Genomic DNA, 20,157 nt, shown 5'->3' with positions numbered 1-20,157 from the left:
AATCTATAAATTTTTCATGATGAGACTTTTTCATTCTCTCCCCAACAAAATCATTTGTTTAGGTCAAAATATGAGATGAAATCATATATTCCTAATCTGATTCCATAAGATACTCTCAATGAGACTTCCGTTCATTCTCTTTATCAAAACCATTCCTTTCATTAAAAAATTTATTTACTCGATCAGAAAAAATGATATTTTTGATATGAAAAACTGAATTGTACATGACAATAAGTTGGTTTTCTCTCTTTAACAATACCAGTTGCTTCAATCGAACATTTCTTACTTTCAAAGAATAGTTTCATATTCTTGATTTGAAATGAATCCAAATTGCTTGCGTAAAAACAATTTTTCACTTTAAATATATCATTTCATTGCTTGCTCAGGTGGAGAAATGCATTTTCAGGGCTAGAAACGTATCGTTATGTTATACTGTGAAAAATTGACATGAACATTTCTTGTCAAAATTTATATATGTTGTATTTATGCAACCAGTAAACAAAATTTATTTGGACTTCAACTTTGTGCAGATGTCAGAAATACTAAAGTGCTATATAGGTACTACCTAATGAAAGATAGTTGAAGTTTCGGCAGAAAATATATGACAAGTAATTATGAGGAATAGTAGAGATTTAGTCTGAATACAATGTTTTGTTGTACAAACAGAAGCTTGATGTAATATACATAATGTAGTGTCAAAAATAATTGAAACAAAAGTATTCATTGAAAAGTTTTATTGAATAGTATATTGTATAAAAACAAAATTCGGGTGTAAAACAACTAAAAATACAATTCTTTGGTCGAAATGATTTTGTCTATCTAACCTAAGATACAATGATTTTATTACTATGAGATCACAGAAAAATAAAAAATTAACATTTTTTAAAGGAACTATTCAGTCTTTTCGGTCTGAATCAAAAACATTTCCAAAGTCACTGGTCAAAAGATATAGAAGAAATATAAAATATTGTAACATTTAAAGCACATTCGAAATGAAACTGTTATCCCTATGCCCTGCAATCATAAAAACAGTGGAGTTAACCAACTAAAACATGTAGATCCATAGAAATGGTAAAAATATAAAACAAAACCAACATATTTGCTAGGGTGGATCATATATTGACACAATTCTTCTTATATAAACTGAACCAACCTTCCTCAAAAATAAAATTTGATGAAACATGTATGATAACAGTAACACAGTACTTGAACCAGTAGTGTGCATGTCCAAGATAAGGATGAACAGCATGGGAATCAATGGGGATCTCGGTAACTGTAATAGTTACACAGTAGTTCTAGTTGGGCACGAAGTTGCGCAAATAAGTGATCAATAAATAGATGTTGAGAAATACAGAAAATATTGTTTACTTCCGAAGAAAGTCGAAAACAAAAAACAAAATTTGGCGGTTCGGTTTGTATTTTGTCCTGAAGTTATTTGAAAAGTTTCTAAAAAACCAAACGCACTTTTTTTATGCCACTTTTCAGCTCTACAAAATGGCGTTCACAAAATCTCCGCACAACGTTTCGTTTCGAAGAAACCATCATCAACTTTGTTTTTTATATGACACGAAAAAAAGTACACCCTGCATGACATTACAATAAAAAATGCCATGTCACGTATTTTTGGTGTCATATAAAAAAACTAAGTTGATGATGGTTTCTTTGAAACAAAACGTTGTAGGGATATTTTGTTAACGCCATTTTGTAGAGCTGAAGAAGTGGCAACGAGACAGTGCCTATATATGGTTTTTTCAAAACTATTCAAATAACTTCAGAAGAAAAATAAAAACCAAACCGCCAAATTTCGTTTCTTTTCCGAATATATCCAGAAGTAAACATAAATATATTGACATCTAATTATATTGACCCCTTAATTGCGCAACTTTTTGCTTATTCGACCTATTGATGTGTAACTCTTACGGTTACCGAGGATCACCATGCTGTTCCTCCTTATCTTAGGCACACTGTACTTATACATATTCAGTTTTCATTTTATGAAGTGAAATATTCATGGTAGATAAAGATTCAAACAGAAACATAACTTCTTCCATTGCACAAAGTGTGTATGACAGTGGGATCAGATGAATAACAATTCTTGAGATCTAAAACTTTCAATTGTGTTTGGTGTATCACTTCAAAAGCTTCAAAATGTTTACTATATTCCAAACATTTTAGTGCATTACAAATGAAACGAATATTCCCATCAAAAGCAGTTTTATCAACTATGATATGTTTGACATGAAATAAATATGGGATTTCATTCTGAACTTCATAAACCAACACTGATCCAACATTGTACTTCACCCCATTCAACTCATACCAATTAATTCCATGGAAATTCTCAAAACTAAAATTCAACCCTTTGGTGAAGTTTTTATCAAGTTCATAACATTTACCAAAGTTCTCAACTACATTGAACCCTCTGTTACTAATGAAACGGAATAAATTTTTCAGTTGATTTCTGAGAGCAAGACTAAGAGGTAAATTCTTCCTACTCCTTATATGATGTGCAGGTGATTTGAAATCTCTGTGCTTTCCTTCGAATCGTATACTCGAAATTATAGTAAGTGGGCCCATTTTCGCAACTACACGAGCATAATGCAGTAGGAAATGGTGTTTAGGCTTGAGGTTTGTATTAAAAAGGTTAATGAATAGTTCATGATGGGTTTCCACTAAAAATTTCAATAAATCAATTGATTCTTGCGTTAAACTAGAGCAAGTCACAATGGTGGTTATGTTGAGAAGTGTTAAATATAATTCCCATAATACATCATTTTCAGGAACTAAATCTCCAACAAAAAATCTAAAATTTTTAACTAGATTATGCATTTCGGATGCAGAAAATATAATGCATTTTTTGTTAAGATGTTCTTTAGTGATATGAGGAGGAATATTTTTTTCAGAAGATTCATACTGATAGTGCTGTATTCTATCATTGAGTATTCCCAATGAAAAATAATTTTTACTTATCATTCCATCTATCAAAAAAGCCATATCATATCTATGTACACCTTCAAAAAGATCATGCATAATGTCACAGGAAAAATTGTTATAAATGTGAAAATTTGGTAACACATTGAACACACATCTTTCCTTGATTCCAATATTATTCTTCAGGTTATCCTCGTAGTTTTTTACTATCCTCAAGTTATTTTCATTTTCCTTCAGCATAAAGTTCATTTCATTTTTAGTCGATGTACAGAATCTGCAATAATATGTGGAACTGAAACTTTCGTGTAAACCAAACATAGAATGTATCCCCAAATTGTCCCCCAAGAATGCAATAGTTGTGAAATATATTCGTTTTTTCTCAGATGAAATATTCACCTCGATTCCGTGCGATTCAAGATGTTTTAGATCTGTTATTAATTTTCTAAAAACAACGTCATTGCCAAATTGACCTCTTTCATTACTATTGAAAATTAAAGCCAAAAATATATTCTCCAAACGAGTGTAATACTCTGGAGGTATAGTGGGAATTGAGAAGTATATCGTTCCTATTTTGTAATTACCAGCTGTACTGCCTAATGGATTACCAGGTTCGAAGTCATCGAAGTACAGTACCAGAGGAAACAAATCATCTTTATGTTCATGTTCAATTTCATTCCAGACAGATCCATTCACACTATTCGATATAATTTTGTTATCAAGAAAATTTTTTAAACATTCATTCTTATAACAGTTTATTATTTTATAAACATGTGGCAATTCAAATAAATGTGTGAGTGTTTTATCCAATGGAATGTAATAGGCATATTTGCGTTTCAGATGTATGGAAATTTCACCTTTTTTTTTCTGCTGTTCAGGAACGATTCCAATTTGAATCTCTTCAGGTCTAATGAAAGTATTCAAATTTTGGAAGTATTGCATTCGTTTATACTCTGTTTTGAGTTCTGAAAAAGGGTTACATAGTAATTGAAAAACTATATTAATTTTTGTTCGGTGCTCTTCCAATTGTAACAAATCAAATACACAGTTCTTGGTTGCTCTCATTATCACTGAAATGAATTCGTCCATTTCTAAAACAATATCTTGTATATCATTTCTGGTCAAGGTTAACTTGTCATACAAATTTGCCAGGAAAAATTTTATCGATTCATTGAAAATCTTTTTGAATTGTTCAGTGTTATCAAGATTTTCACATTTATCAACAATTGGTGCTGATTCTGGAATATTCGAAGAAGTATTATCTTTAGCAATAAATAACTCATTGTCATCGACCAAAAATTTATTGTTACTGTTACCACATGATGTATTATCAGAATTTGAATGTTTTTTTTTTATGTGTTCTCTCAAATTATGTTTCTTGTTATAAACTCTTCCACATCTCGTAAAGGGACAACTGAAGTAGTTCATTATTTTGTGAAAAAATTCTATATGAAAAATATATTTCTTAAAGATTGCAAAATCTTTGCCACAAATATTGCACTTCATTTTTCAAAATCTTTACCACAAATATTACAGTTCATTTTAAATCAAATGCTCAAAAATAACAAATTCGATGTATCATTGCCTGGATATATGCAGAATATCTGATAAATAAGGAGGTACATTATCAAATTTGGTGTCAATATTGAAAACACATTTCTGAATCAACACCCATAAATATTCACATTGCGCTGGATATTTTATATCCAAAACATGAAATATTTTAAACAGGGTGTCGAAGCAAGGTACTATTGATTTAAAATGATAACGAATCTTATCAATGATGATATAAAAATTACTGGGACAGTCATAAGGCCCTTCAATCAAGATGAATGGTTGCAAAGTTGTTTTCTTTGCAGCTGCCTGATCTCTCAAGTTTTTGAGTTTCTCCTCAATTTCAGAGACACTCTGTAATGGAAAGTGTTCAATAAGTGGCAACAAAATCTAAAAATGATTTCAAAAGAATAAGGAAAATGGTGGCTACATACCGTAACATGCACAAGAAACCCCTCCTGGCATTCCACTGTAGAAAATTTCCAAGTTTTATTGTTGAGTTTCACTCTACCTCTCGGTGGAATCAATTGAGGTAGAAGCGAAATCTGTTTAATCAATTTGACATCTGCAAAATTATATATGTATATTATTATGAATTCGATAATTCTAAATACGCAGATATAAATTAACAGAAATAATTTTATCAACCAACAACTATTCAACAATGAAATATACAAGGTCTCAATTATTATATGAAATGTTTCTTCTTGAAAAATTCTTTCAAGAAAAAAAATTATAAATAATATGTCAATGTTTTCCATGTGGTTTGTGAAACTGTAAGTAGTTAAAACCTTGTAGTGTTATATTATAAAAATGATAATTATTTGGACATTTCTTCTTACCATAATACTATTTTGGAAAATATCTCATGATCTTTTATATACACAGAGCAAGTAGGTAGTTTTGATTTTATGAAATTATATTATTGGACCATATTTGACATGTCAATGTTAGATATGGCAACACTGTTACCACGAAATGAGTTTCATACATTATAAATTTTCAATTCATAATTATTCCTAGGTATTTTAGGAATGTATTATAGGTCATATAGTTCAAAATACCCTGATAAACTAACATTAGGAGAAGGTAGCCTATGACTGACTATAGTCGAGTAAAAATACGGGAAATTTAGAAAAATAGACTGAATTCTATTTTCATTTCTGGCCAGACTCGGTATTTTTGATAAACTAACCTGTATTTTCGGTAGATTCAATTTCTTCTATCAAGCTCACCAACAGTTTGTCTACTGCAATATTTTTCTTATATTCCAGAACTGACTCAAAAAATGGTTCCCATTTGACATAAAAGCTCATACTCGACGAGGGGTAAAGTCTCTCAAAATCTTTGGCAATCTGAAATTTGTTACTATGTTGAATAAAATAGTTTCACAGTAACCTTTATGAAAATACCAAATTTGTATAGGTCTCTCAATTGGGTGAAAGTTACACCTAACTCACCAATGAAATGCCTCTGGGATCAGTCAAAACTGACCAAAGTTTTAAGAATTCTGCGGCTGACTCACACTTTTGCTCTCTTCTTTTGTCATACAGCAGATCCCATTTATTTTCCACGGTGGTCCATGGATCTGAATTATGTAATAGCCATATGTAGTTTTGGTCGTCTTGAAGTTCTGCTGGATAAGGTAAAAAGCATACACAATATTATTAGATGTTGATAATAACAAGTATGGGTACCTACTATTTTGAGGAACTTACCTGCAACTGTATCTGTCGCCTCCTTTTCGGAATATTTTCAGTGGAATTCCAAGAAGACTTCCTTTTTCGTGACTTCAAAGTTATTGCATCGTCACATTTATATATAATGTTTCGGCATTTATCCACCAATCGCCCTTTTGCCACAATTGATTTTCCTGTTACAGAGTGTCGTTTCTTTATAGCAGGAATATAGTATATTCCAGTTGTTTCTGTTGGAAAGAGTTGGACAATTTTAGCAGCTAATATAGTATACTCGTCATGACTAAGTCTTCTGAAAATATACAAGAATACAAACTATAAGGTACAACCACTGCCATAAAAGATGTTTGTATATAAAAAACCCAGTAGCAGGAAATCTACATTGTCTTTATAAAGTATTTTATGGTGACAGTAAATTAAAATAAATGACATACTGCTTTATGATGTGGTTATATAAGTGTTTCATAATAATGTCCACCAAACGAGTTCTTCTTGTTCCATCCAATTGTTTTTTTGTTTCATAATACTTGAGAACACTATTGCCCATTGGTGATGTTTGGAGAATTGTTTTCAGGTCGAAATCGCTGAACTTAGGCCGAATGATCAAGTCCAAATTATCACCAAAGTATTCATCAACGTGAAAAGAACTGTCGGCAGGAAGGGAAGAAGGTTCAGTTGAGCAATGGCTTATAGTGCTTGTCGTCTGGATGTCACTAAATTCATTGATAATTTGGATCAACTCGTGAGGTTTAGGACTTTTATTGATTATATTTTCCGCGATATTTTCTTTCTGAAAGAAAAAAACCACTTCCACACCATAATATTTCAAACCCGAACCCAACTTACTTGAGAAACAATGTAGTCATGTATCTTTTTTTTAATCATAATACGCTGCCCTATGAGAGGAACTAATTCTTTTAAATATTCCTCAGTAAGGAAAGGTAAATCCTCAACTGTTACTTTGTTATCTGAAATAATATTGCATTAATAAGTGAGTTATGTGAAATGTAAGTAAGCTTCAATTATCGAGTAGATTATTGATTTTTCTGAAAATCTTGGTCTTATTGAAATATGTGCATCTCAAGCTATAGTTTGAGAATTATTGGGAAATATTGTGTCCATCGTATCCCTCAAAAAAATCTAAAAACCACTGTATATTTGATTCATCTCGAACATCAACTGAAAAGTAGGTTCTTGAACTCTACTTGTTCCTAGTAGATCATATTTTTTATTGCATAAAGTGGTTCCGTCATCAGTAATTACGAAAACTAATCCTAAAATCCTATGAAATCAACTTTTACTGTAAACAAATGAAAAGCTGAATTCCTGTGTGATTTTCTGATTTTAAAACTCGAAAAATATAAGTATGGATTTTTGCATGAAATAAAGAATCCCTTTAGATACTTCTAGTAAAATTTTCAGAAAAATAACACTGCCACATCATCTTAGAGTCTCAGATCACAAAATGCATCCCGAAAATGAGCTGCAAATTTCTGAAATTATGGAAAATAAATGTAGGGAAATGAAAAAATAAAATTTTTAAAATAGCGAAAATAAACTTTAAAGTCATACCTACAATATCTCGGAAATATAATATATTCCGAGATATTTTCATAAGAAACCTATTGTAACCTCCTCTAACCGGAAGAACAGATACACTTTTTAATATTTATTCTTATATGTACAAAGTGTCCAATTTTAGATACTTTTGCATGATATCTCAGTTGTCTTTGGAGATAGAAAGCTGCGGTCTTCACATTACTGCTCTACTTTTTTTTTAAATATTGCTGACAACAGAACTTCCATAGCTCTCCCTATTTTTTGAGAAAAAGGGCGAAATTGAATTTCCAACTTTTAGTAGAACACGTCCTGTATCTTGGTCACATTCAAACCTGTCGGTTTTATTTCCATTAACGTTTGAATTCAGAAAATTGAATAAAAATATTTTTTTCAATGAAACACCCTGTATATTTCTCTATATTTCTAAAAGGATTATTTCAAGTCCATTAAAATTACATAATAGTTGATATTTCACTTCGTTTTAATGGGTGTATAATAACATGTGGATAATTGAATAAATCTAGGTACTGCTCATTTTGTTGAATTTGGCATTATTCAAAATATTCAAGTGGTTTTACAAGTTCTGCTTCAAACACAGTTTGATTAATTTTATAAAACATCATCTATTATATACCAGGCATGGACGCAATGATATAAATAATGAGGTATACCTAGATCAAGTAACAAATCATCAATTAAAAAAATATTCCTTTCATTCGGTATATATAGGTACTAAAGACTTCAAACAAGCCACACAATGTTTAATTACAGATTATTTCCGGGTAATTTCTTGTAATAGGTACTTACCGAGGAATTTTGATATGATTATATCATCAGCCTTCCACAAATTCAGAAGTTGTTGGATATCCATGCCCACGTTTTCATAACACAACACTATTTACTCGGTTTATTCTGTGATATAGTGGCGATTAGAAACGATACAGCAAAAAATAGAAAACCGGCTTCTGTCTGATGCCTCAACGTCTCTTAACTCAAGACCTGATTTGGATTTATGGCGTGACTTGACGAAGGTCACTGGCAGATTCGCGGTTAGCAAGTCACATGATAAATAATAAACGTTGCCAAGTGTATTTTTCATCGCTAGCCTATCGGAAATTCAAGAGAAGTGATATGTCCTCTGATAGCTGAATTATTAATATGAACTTATAACTGAATATGATCTCAGAGTTTCTATGATATTGTTGTTGCCATTGCCAAATGTGTACATCATGACAAATAATTCCCTATAGTTGAATTTATTATAGGAATTTGATGAATTAGCTTTCAATTTAAATAGTTTGAAGAAATATAAATATTTTGATGTAACCGCAAATTCAGAAGGGGAAAAATATCTCAAATATGAATAAAATTATAACAAATTGTCATTCAAAATACTTACTTAACTATAGGTACCTCATAGGTACAATCTCTGGCGCTGCCATCATCTTAATTTGAATTCCAAATTGCGTAAATTTTGAAATGAGGTCTTTTTATATAATATCATGTGCTTTATTATGCGTAACTGCAGTTTAATTGAACCTTTTTTGAGATTTGGTACGCCTTGAATTTTGTCGAAATAACCATTTTAAGTAGGTACACATAAAATTAATTCGAAAGAATTTTTTGTCTACTTTCTCACGTATACCTATTATAGATATCAAACACTGAAAAATATTATGCTGCTTATTCTCATTTCCCAATTTATACAGCAGATTGTAATAGAAGTTGTCGACAGCTTCGGTCACCGTTTTTTTTCAAGTTGGCCTTTTTGCTTTTCCTATGAATTTATTGAAATCAATCGGTCTTTGTGGCATCACCGCCTAGCTACCAATTCTCAAGAAACCAGCATTATTGAAATGAGAAAATGATAATGTCAAATGGTTATGATGATTTACTTACTACAATAAATTTTCACTTCCAAAATAAAGATAAAAAAGTCAACGGTAATAATCAAAAATTTAGAGTTACTTGCCAATGTTTCAAACATAATTGAAAGTTCACCTTGCAACTGAAAAACTTGTTTTCAAGAATTTTCTGTAAATGTGATACCGAACATTATCTAAAAGACCAGAAGGAAGCATATTTTTTGAATTGAAGAAATACATATTTGACTTATTCTATATGAAGGAAAGAAAGTATTCTCTCGAAATATTACGTTTATCAATTCGAATAAATTGTCAACATAAACCTGAAAAAACTATTTCTTTTTATTCAAAACAATGCATTTTTCTGTTCTGGTTTTGAGAAAAAAGAGGTATAGAATCAAGATATTGGGATTATTGATTGGAACAAATTAATAGTATCAACTTGAAGAAACTATTTCTTCATTTGAAACCAATGCATATGATTATTCTTTCATCGAGGAAACATAATTGTTGAATCAAAAAATTACCTTTTTCTAATTCAAACAAATGGTAATGTCAACCTGACAAAATTATGTTTTTCATTCAAAACAACGCAAATTCATATACTTGCACCAAGAAATAGAGTATTGAAACAAAATATTATGTTTTTTTGAATGAACAAAAGCGTTAATATCAAGTTGAATAATTCATACTTTCATTTTTATAATGGCATGCTTGGCTAAGTATATATTTCAAAAAAATTATCCTCTCCTCTTATGAAAAACAACTGTTTTGTGGCAAAAAAATATGCTTAATTCAAAGGAGAAATTTACTTGAATTTTCAAAGAAATGACTCTTCTCAATTTGAGAACTTTTTTTTTTGTGTGTAGAGGTTAATATTCAAACGGCAGGTGAAATATTTCGTCATAGTGTTAATGCATTCAACGTATCGAATTCCGCAAGAGGATGTGTACAGTTCAACGTATTGGAAATTTCCATTATTTTACTTTATATTCTTCACGTTTGTAGACAACTACTCTCCATTATTTTCCAAGAAGAGATAATATTCTAAATCATTATAATGTAAAAATTTGCCACTTGAGAATTTGTAATTATTTGGATTTTGTACTAGAGATACGAAGTAAAATGTTATCATTATCTACTACTCTATTCGATAGAACATTGCTAAACAGAATATTCATGTTGGAAGTGATAGATATATTATAAGGAGAAATAATTTTTTTAGAAAGAAAAGTTTTGGTTTTCTACTTCTCCATCTTTATACGAAAAAATGTGGGAAACTCCCAGAGAAAGAAAGAAAAGATATAATTTCAAAATATACTCTTGAGATTATGCAAAGCAGTAAGTTTCAGACACAAATTGAGAGAAAAAGCCTTCTCTTTCAACTATTTTTACAAATTTGGTCATTTCTGAAAACTTTTGACCATATAAAAAGTATCAGGAGTGATAATTCATTAAGGAATAAACTCAAAACCTGGGTCTTAGGCTTGCCAAGGCTTCAGATACACCAACACGTTGATATGAAAAATGTTTACTATCATAGTGACATGCATAGAAACTGATTCACATATTCATACAAGAAGATTGATGATATAATTAAAATAATATGTCTGATAATTTTAAAACGTCTTAGCTTTTATTTATTTACTCATACCACTTTATATTTTAAATTTTAAATTGTATTCATTAGTATTCAAATTTCTGCAGACCCCACGCACAGGTATATCCTTCTGTGGGAATTCTATATTTATTTGGAAATTGACTCGTACAATTTGTATCATTGAACAATGTATCTTTGCCAATAAATATTATTATTATTATTATTATCCACGAAGATACCAGGTACCGTTGAACCTCAAGCTATGTTACTGTAATCAAGTCTTCAAATGCTCTGTATATCAAACCGACAATACTCTTCCATCATTTGTGTAAACCCCAAATCACTAAATAAATAAAAAAACTGTTACAGGTATTAATGTCGCCTACCGAAGACCTGCCAACCAGTCCACCACCGTGAAAGGAGGATCAGCCGTGAATGCCAACGATGGCGACAAAAGCACCGAACACGACGGGAAGAGGTGTTCGGAAACATACAAAGAAACTAGTCCATGGTGGCAAGTCGACTTGCTGAGGCCGTATCCTATCAAGACGATAAGAATCACCACTAGAGGCTGTTGTGGGCATCAGCCTTTGCAGGATTTGGAAATTAGGGTGGGCAACAGCAGCACTGATCTGCAGAAGAACCCGCTGTGTGCCTGGTTTCCTGGAACAATAGGTGAGTCACTCAAGAAACGGTTTATTATGAGATTTTGTTGAGATTTTTACCGGACAATTTACAAAATTGCACTACCTGATTCGCTATGCTAATTAGTGCGTTATATAATAAACATTCGGATCAAATGACCTTTCACCTACTTGATGAATAATAATTTCACCTGAATTTAGGTAAAAAGTAATTAAAAATTCAAACATCATAAAAGAAAATTCAACCAACCCATCAAATAGACATGTAATGAACTAATTACCATTTCCACTTCAGAAAACAGATTCAGAAGTGGAAAAAAGTCAATTCAACTCGGTCATTCAATGAACTTTCAGAATTCTCAAATGATAATAATAATAATATCGTTTATTATGCATAAAAAATACATTTATACATAAAAGTAAAAGGGTTAGCCAAAGGCTATCTTCCACCTCTCCCAAAAATTATACAGAGTGTAAGAAAATAATTATAAAAATACTTATTCACCATCATAGCAATGATAGAGAAGGAAAAAATTATAGATCATATAGTTGCTAGTAACTCATAATATTCTTAACATTATTTTGGTCAATTTAAGAATTTCATTGCATTACCATACATTGAATTTTAAAATTTTCAAATTAGCACACTAAAAGTGGTAAAATTTCATTCAGATAAGAAGGGGCTATATAAGAAAAACATCCTCCAAAATAGAAGTACGGTGCCTAGGATGTTGAATGAGTTGATTCTCAAATTGCCTGCTTAATAAACTATATAAATAACTAGGTGTTTTAGTTTGAATTACTTAAACAAACATTTTTTTATCAAATATTGGACACTGTACCTCACATTCAACTTCTTCATTTCGAACAAAAATTATGTGACATGTTCACCACGTGGTATACAGCATACGAATCGCATGCAAGCATTTTGTATACGTTGTAACTTCTGCTTGTTATATTGCGGCAAAAAATTGTAATACACCTAACAACAATACTCGATATGGGGGTAAATGAGAGTTTCAACTTACCTGAGTTTCATTTCTTCTAATAACTGATACTTGAATTTGTATAGCGATTTGAGTTTGAAGAATGATACTTTGAAAATGTTTGTCACATGTTCATGGAAAGACAAAGAGCTATTTATGGTTACGCCAAGATTTTTAGCATTGTCTACCCAGTCAATGTCTGCTTTATCGAGAGTGAGCCTAAAGTTACACTGAGTTTCTACCATTTGTCTTTGAGATCCTATGCATGAGGCCAAAGTTTCATTTGGATTGATTTTCAGTCCATGATTCTCCAAGTAAAGGAATGTTTTGTGCAAATCTGTGTTTATATTGGCCACGCAACTTTCTGTATCGGTGTTATGAGAAGACAAATATAACTGTATATCATCTGCGTATAGATGTACTTGACAATGTGATAAGAAAGTGGGGTAATCAAAAATAAACAGTGAAAACATCAAGGGTCCTAAAATACTTCCCTGCGGTACACCTGAGATTGTTTCTTTTAGGGGTGACCATGAGTAATTATCCAGTTTGACCCTCTGTGATCGGCCTGTGATATAACTGGCCATTCATTTGAGAGAAATGTCATCAAATCCTATGAACTTGAGCTTGCTGATGAGTAAATCGAAATCAACTAAATCGAAAGTTTTACTTTAATCAAGTAGTACTAAAATGGTGACTTTTGATTGATCTCTGAATTTCGCAAGATCATCGATTACTTTCAAGAGGGCAGTCTGTGTTCCGTGTTTTTTGCGGAACCCAGACTGCTCGTACGGGAGTATTCGATTTTCTTCAAGAAAATCTCTTATTAGCAACGTTCCAAACATCTGGAACAATACCCTGTCTGTAGGACTCGTTGAAAATATGTTCAACTTCATCAATACAGTGTGGTATCACTAAAGGAATCCTCTTGATATTTATATTGTCAATACCTAAAGCATTAGATTTTATTTCTTTGATAGCAGTCAAAATATCATCATCACATATTATTATATCGGTGAGGGAAAAGTTCATAGGAGCGTTCAATTCATTATCATTGTAGAATGAAAGAGTGTTATTATTTACTATTGAATGTCCAGCCACGTTTAAAAAATAGTCATTGGTTTCTTCAGGTCTACGTAGATCAATTGGCGGGCTATTGGTTTGCGAGGATGATTTTGTAGTCTTCAAGATTTCTCCATGTCAGTTTTGAATTGTTTTTATTTTTGTTCAAAACACATTGTATATATGCTGTTTTTTCACGCTTTTTCACGTTCAATTCCTAAAAATTCCAAATAATCGAGTTTCAAGCCTTTCCCTTCCAAATGGAAGGGACAGGGCAGGACAGGCACCTGAACAAAAACTCTAACCACCAGCCACAACAAAAGAGAGGGGATAAAGTCTAAGGTCAGTGGACTCTCGAAGGAACCTCAGGTATCAATAAATAATCTGAAAACAAATACGGGGCAGTATACAAAAACCGGAGAAGATACTATCAGAGAGCTTTTCCTGGTACACTTTCCCGGGTCAGAAATTACAAATCTAACACCGGAGTCCTGAGCGAATTCAGAACTGGAGACCCCGAAAAGGACATCCAGAAAGGACTGGCAAATGACAAAAGGTGATAGATATGGAGAAAATTAAATGGGCTGTAAACTCATTTCAACCCTATAAGTCGCCGGGACCTGATGGCATATACCCAGTAATGCTTCAAAAGGGACTGGAAGTACTTTCCAAAAAATTGTGTATAATTCTCAGGGCAAGCTTAGCACTGGGACACATACCAAAAAGTTGGAGACTGATTAGGGCCACCTTCATTCCGGATCCTAGGAAAATCGGACAGGACTCGGTGAAGGCTTTGAGATCAATTAGTCTCATGTCATGTGCGTTGAAAACGCTAGAAAAACTACTTGACAGGCATATCAGGGACGTATCACTGGCTATCAGACCATTACATCGATACCAATATGCATACAGGTCAGGTATACAGATCAGATTATGCAACGAAGGGGTAGAAGCAGCTCTACACATCTTATGCGAATGTGAGGCACTAAATCACAGGAGGCAGGCAATACATGGACGTACAAAATTACGCCCAGAAGAATATGACGAACATCCAACCCGGAACCTGTATAAACTAGTGCAGGGAACGAGACTGATGGAATGGGTGTCATGAGAAGATGGGAGAATAAATACGCCCAAGAGGCTGCAGTGTTTTCTGGAGACTTGGACTGAATGAACAAGTCAGACAGCTCCCAAGGTACAAAAAGGTCAGTTGAGGACCCCAGAGAACCTTTAGTAACACCCGGGCTATACCAGGTTCCTTTTAACTGAGGGTCGGTCTACCTGGACCCACCAAAAGAAGTATGGGTACGCGTCTCTTTGAACACAAGAGAAAGTTATCAACTTGGGCAAACCGATAATATAAAACCAGAGTCAAATACAGAGTCCAAAACGCGTGTACTCGGTACATCTGTAATATCAAATACCGGGAGAATGTGACACCTCTAATTAATGACATCGGATGGTTGAAAATGCATAAAAGACGTGAGTTGCATCAAGTATATTTCCTTTTCAAACTATATGTTATGATTTGGCGAAAAAGCTAACCCTAAGTCGTCAAGTTCTTAAGAGATACCTTAGAACAGTTACCACCCTCACCATACCCAAACATTTCACTGCTGAAAAATCGTTCACATATCAGGCTGCTACCACTTTCAATATATATCGTAAATATATAATACCACAACCATGTTTACCGTTCAAAAAAATAAAGACGATAATATTCGGTAAACAGTGATCAAAACAATCTGTAAGACGTTATCTCATCTTTCAATAACATACTTTTATTTTTGTTTCATGACCATATACTGGTTGGTTGAGTGAAAGAGTAGCGCAAGTCTAAAGCTTGTCGCCCACTTGTCCGGCACAGCACAGTAAGGCCCGTCTCGTTAAAATACGTATAGGATTGAAACAATGAAAATAAATGGACAACCGCTCGCTAGCCCGGCACGGTACAGCCAAGAGCGGCCGCCGTCAGAAAGGATTCCAGCTCTTCGATCCGGTCCGGCATAGCCTATAAAATTTTTACTAAATTGGAAAATATTGGAAATATTGACAATTTCTAGACAAATATTTTTGTAGGTCTCAAGTGAATCTAACAAATGACTTGAAGTATTTTCTCAACTTGACAGCTTGGTTGTAGTATCCACATTATTAGTATTCAATTATAATTTGAATACTTTTTTATGAAATCTAGCTTGTACTATCTATATAATTGTTATTGTTCGGAACCAAGTATTTTTAATTGACAACTACAAAATATAAAATTGAATTCACTACTATTCGATTCATGTTTGGTTGTAGGATTTACATATCAATAATTACTTTTTCCACACTTTTGAAAGTCTTCAACTCTCAAACACCGTCTTTTTCATTCAACGAACATCTTTAAATTTACTTGTTTTGCTTATCTTATTTATTTGTATCTATACACAGCTCCTGTATGAAAAATTAGTGTGATCAGTTATGTTGTTCGGACACTTTCATTAACAATATTAATTACCTCACGCGAAGAGAAGAAAATAATTACATCTCTGAACGATAAATATTTATTCATGAAAAACCAACTCACTGACAGCAACTACATATTCATTCAGAAGAACTTAGGATATTGGAAATATTAATGATACCCATACAACTAAAAACTATGCGTTTTCTTGAGACTGTATATAATAAGAAATATGTATGTGCGATTCATCTAAGTTGACTCAAAAACTGTTACAAGACCGGACAATAGAAAAATTTAATGTATTATTAAAAGGCAAATTACTCGTAGCTCGTGGGAATGAACATATCTAACAATTGAAAACATTCTTCAACACTGGGTTATATTTTATCATTATTCTTGGTCTGAATTTCACCTTCAAGCTTCACATCAGACTGAAATTATCCCATCCATCTTGTTTTTATGATATTTTTTGAAGAAAACACTTATGTTTCAATAACTTCTTACCTCATAATAAACAGTCGTGAAAAAACATGTGTTGCTGTTTTGTAAACTGTTCAGTGAAAAGCTCACCAAATTGCAGCCGACTGAACTTTTTACTGGATCTTTTTATATCGGGGAACAATTCCTGTAAAATACCAGCAAATATGAAAGTTGTTTTTTCATTTTATTATTAAATTACAAGCTTTTATCAGAACTTACGCAATGTCTGTATGTGTGTATGCATGACTGCATGCATGTATGTATGTATGCAGGTACTATGTATATATAGTGCATTCCATTTAAAACGAACCACCCTTTTGGTAAAATGATTTTCAGGAAAAATAAAAAAACACGTCAACAATAGTATACAGAGGAACACATTTTGACATATTAACATTTGATGTTCCTTCCCCTATCGCACCCCCAGAGCATGTCACCAATTTTTTTTAATGGATCACCCTATATTGTTTCGCATTATCAGATGTTCCATGATGAGCGATTTCAACAAAGTATAAAATATATGGAATGAAGCTTATGGTTAGGGAACTACAAATTATTTGAGTTCAAAATTAGCCACCCTGAATAACTTTTGGAATAATGATTTCCAGGAAAAATGAAAAAACACCTCAACAGTAGTATACAGGGGGCACATTTTGACATATTCACATTTGATCTACCTTCCCCTATCGCAAACGGAAAGTAGAATTATGGTCTGAAGCTCATAGTTTGAAAGCTAAAAATCATTTGAGTTGAAAACGAGCCACCCTGAATGAACTTCTGTACAATTTGTAACGTAGATTTCATAGGTGTTTTTGTGAAGTATACTTCAAAAAAGCATTATTTTGCCTAGTTAAGTTTGACTTCTATATTCTCTTCATTTTGTATTCGTCTCATTCTACAATAACGATTACCTACCAGGTAACCGTCAGGTGAAGTTACAATTGGTGTTTCTGTTTTTGTGAATTCTTGAGAAGCAATGGTTTATACTCTTCGAGAACGGATTAAAATAGTGGGTTTGTACTACCAGAATAGAAATAGTGCTAGAGCTGCTGCGCATATGTTCAATGATAATCATCCAGGAAGAAATGTACGACCCAAATACGTTTCGGAATTATTGAACAAATTTATGGAAACTGGATCTGTTAACAATAAAAAGCATAATCGTTCAGGAGTTATCAACGATGAAGCTATTTGTACTGCAGTTTTAGGGCACGTTGGACTAATGCGAAATTCACAATCTCTCTCTAAGTTATCTAGAGAATCAGGAATCAGTCTTACAAATGTTTTCAGGATCCTTCATAAGTACAAATTTCATCCATATAAGATTAGACTAGTTGAATTGAACGAAGATGATTTCGATAGACGTATCGAGTTTTGTGAAATTCTCACTTAACGGATCAACTTGCATCAGAATTTCTTGTATAAAATTTGTTTTTCAGATTAATGTACGTTTAGTTTGAATGGAGATGTGAATCGGCAAAATTGCTGATATTGGAGTGATACGAATCCTCATTTATACCGGCAAGTTCATATCCAACGACCTCAAGAACTGAATGTTTTGGCAGGAATTTCAGGTGACCATGTCATAGGACCTTTTTTATCGATGATGATTTGACTAGTGATAAATATTTTGATATATTGGAGAATCGAATAATACCGTGCATCAATAGGGCAATTGAGGACGATATAAATTTATTCGAAAATGAAATAGTTTTTCAGTAGAATGGTGCACCTACTCATTATGCAGATCCAGTGCGACAATTTTTGGAAGGTTATTTTCCTGGTCGCTAAATTGGCATAAGATGTCCTACAGAATGGCCACCAAGGTCTCCGGATCTCACTCCTGTAGATTTTTTTCTATGGGGTCATTTGAAGTCTAAAGTTTATGAGATAGAATCAACAACATAAGAAGATTTGAGATAGAATATCATGAGGCATTGCAGAGAAATAACTCCCGAGATTCTCAACCATGTGAAGGCAGCAATGGAAGCTTGTTTGCACCATTGTATGGAAGTTAGTGAAAACGTTTATGAACATTCACTATAGAAATTTGTTTTCTTCTTACTGTCCAGTAATCAGATTTTGATTCGAAAATTAATAAAAAATCTCTTTTTCTGATTTATTGCTTCCATATTTGTTTCTTGAACAAATATTTCAAAATGTGGCCTCCGTATAATTGTTGACCTGTTTTTTATTTTTCCTGCAAATCATTGTTTCAAAAGTTATTCAGGGTGGATCGTTTTCAAATCAAATGATTTGTAGCTCCCGAACCATGAGCTTCAGTTTATACTTTGTTGAAATATGCTTATCATGGAGCAATATAGGGTGATCCATTAAAAAAAATTGGTGACCTGCTCTGGGGGTGCTCTGGGTGGTCACAATGTGTCCCGCTGTATACTATTGTTGATGTGTTTTTTATTTTTCCTGAAAATCATTGTACCAAAAGTTATTCAGGGTGGCTCGGTTTAAATAGAATGCACTGTATATTGTGAATGACTTTGAAGATTAGGATCGCATTATCATCTTGTATTTCCTCAAGGTAGACAGATACTATTTCAAAATTGAAGTTCCTAGTTGTGAACGTAATTCACAGTTCATAGTTCACTATGACAAAAAATATAGGAATATACAGGGTGTAACTGAATAAGTGTAAAACATTTAAGGAGGTGATTCCCCATCGAAAAAAAAAATAGGATCTTTCATATAAAAAAACTTCAGCGGAGCATCCCTTGTTAAGATACAGCCCCTTAAAGGGGGTACATAAAATTTGTATAACAATTTTTTTTCACAAGCACTGAAAATATTACAATATTGAAATTAACCTGACGTTTTTTACTACCAAAAAGACACTTAGCCACTAATTTATTTAGTTTACCCCATGGTTGTAAGGGGTGGAAAACGCAACCCCTAAAATGTATTTCCAATGTAACTTTTTGTCGCATTATTTGTTTACCATTTAAAAATTTATTTCCGATAGCCTGTTTCATTTTAAACAAAAAATGTCTCTTGGGTTTTTTGCCCAAAATAAACCAGCTCGCAGCAAAAATTATTTTACGAACAACTACAGAGTACTGGATGCACTTCTCTTAAAAATTGAACGTTTGCCTCACCATTCAATCGAGGAGGTAGAAAATGAGGCCCAATTAAATCATCCCCAATAACTCCGAGCCACACGTTAAGAGAAAACTGTTCTTGATGGTTAGTTTCGACAATAGCGTGAGGGTTTTTATCAGCCCATATGTGGTAATTATGAAAATTAATAATCTTGTCCCGAGAAAAACTGCATTCGTCTGTGAATTCTATCTTCTTCAGAAAGTCACAATTTCTTCTAATCA

At 32.7% G+C, this 20,157-nt stretch overlaps 2 protein-coding genes across 3 annotated transcripts in view; one reads left to right on the top strand and one right to left on the bottom strand.

Moving 5' to 3' along the window:
- Positions 1-20,157, top strand: part of LOC141483520 (E-selectin-like) — a gene marked incomplete at its 3' end in the record, with an annotated part of 56,588 nt that overhangs the window by 17,052 nt on the left and 19,379 nt on the right. The window contains exon 2 of the mRNA XM_074178197.1: positions 11,574-11,879. Coding sequence (XP_074034298.1) covers positions 11,574-11,879 — 306 coding nt within the window. The remainder of the gene's footprint in view (positions 1-11,573; positions 11,880-20,157) is intronic.
- On the bottom strand, positions 720-9,324 carry LOC111506596 (uncharacterized). Of its 2 annotated transcripts, none has more exons than XM_023161720.2 (8): positions 8,547-9,324; positions 7,026-7,147; positions 6,614-6,969; positions 6,201-6,471; positions 5,943-6,115; positions 5,678-5,837; positions 4,917-5,047; positions 720-4,836 (listed from the first exon to the last, which is right to left on the bottom strand). In XM_023161720.2, the coding sequence occupies exons 1-5, from the start codon at positions 8,608-8,610 to the stop codon at positions 5,984-5,986; spliced, it is 945 nt and encodes a 314-aa protein (XP_023017488.2). In that variant the 5' UTR covers positions 8,611-9,324; the 3' UTR covers positions 720-4,836; positions 4,917-5,047; positions 5,678-5,837; positions 5,943-5,983. The 2 variants fall into 2 exon arrangements, with proteins under 2 accessions (XP_023017488.2, XP_023017487.2); XM_023161719.2 differs by having other exon boundaries at positions 5,943-6,118; positions 8,547-9,322.

The sequence above is a fragment of the Leptinotarsa decemlineata genome, unplaced genomic scaffold (genome assembly GCF_025532065.1).
Source record: "Leptinotarsa decemlineata unplaced genomic scaffold, Ldec_3_MD MMD2_tig00003736_RagTag_RagTag, whole genome shotgun sequence".
NCBI lineage: Eukaryota > Metazoa > Arthropoda > Insecta > Coleoptera > Chrysomelidae > Leptinotarsa > Leptinotarsa decemlineata.
The sequence above is the reverse complement of the archived record's forward strand: the minus strand, read 5'-3'. Positions and strand labels throughout refer to the sequence as shown.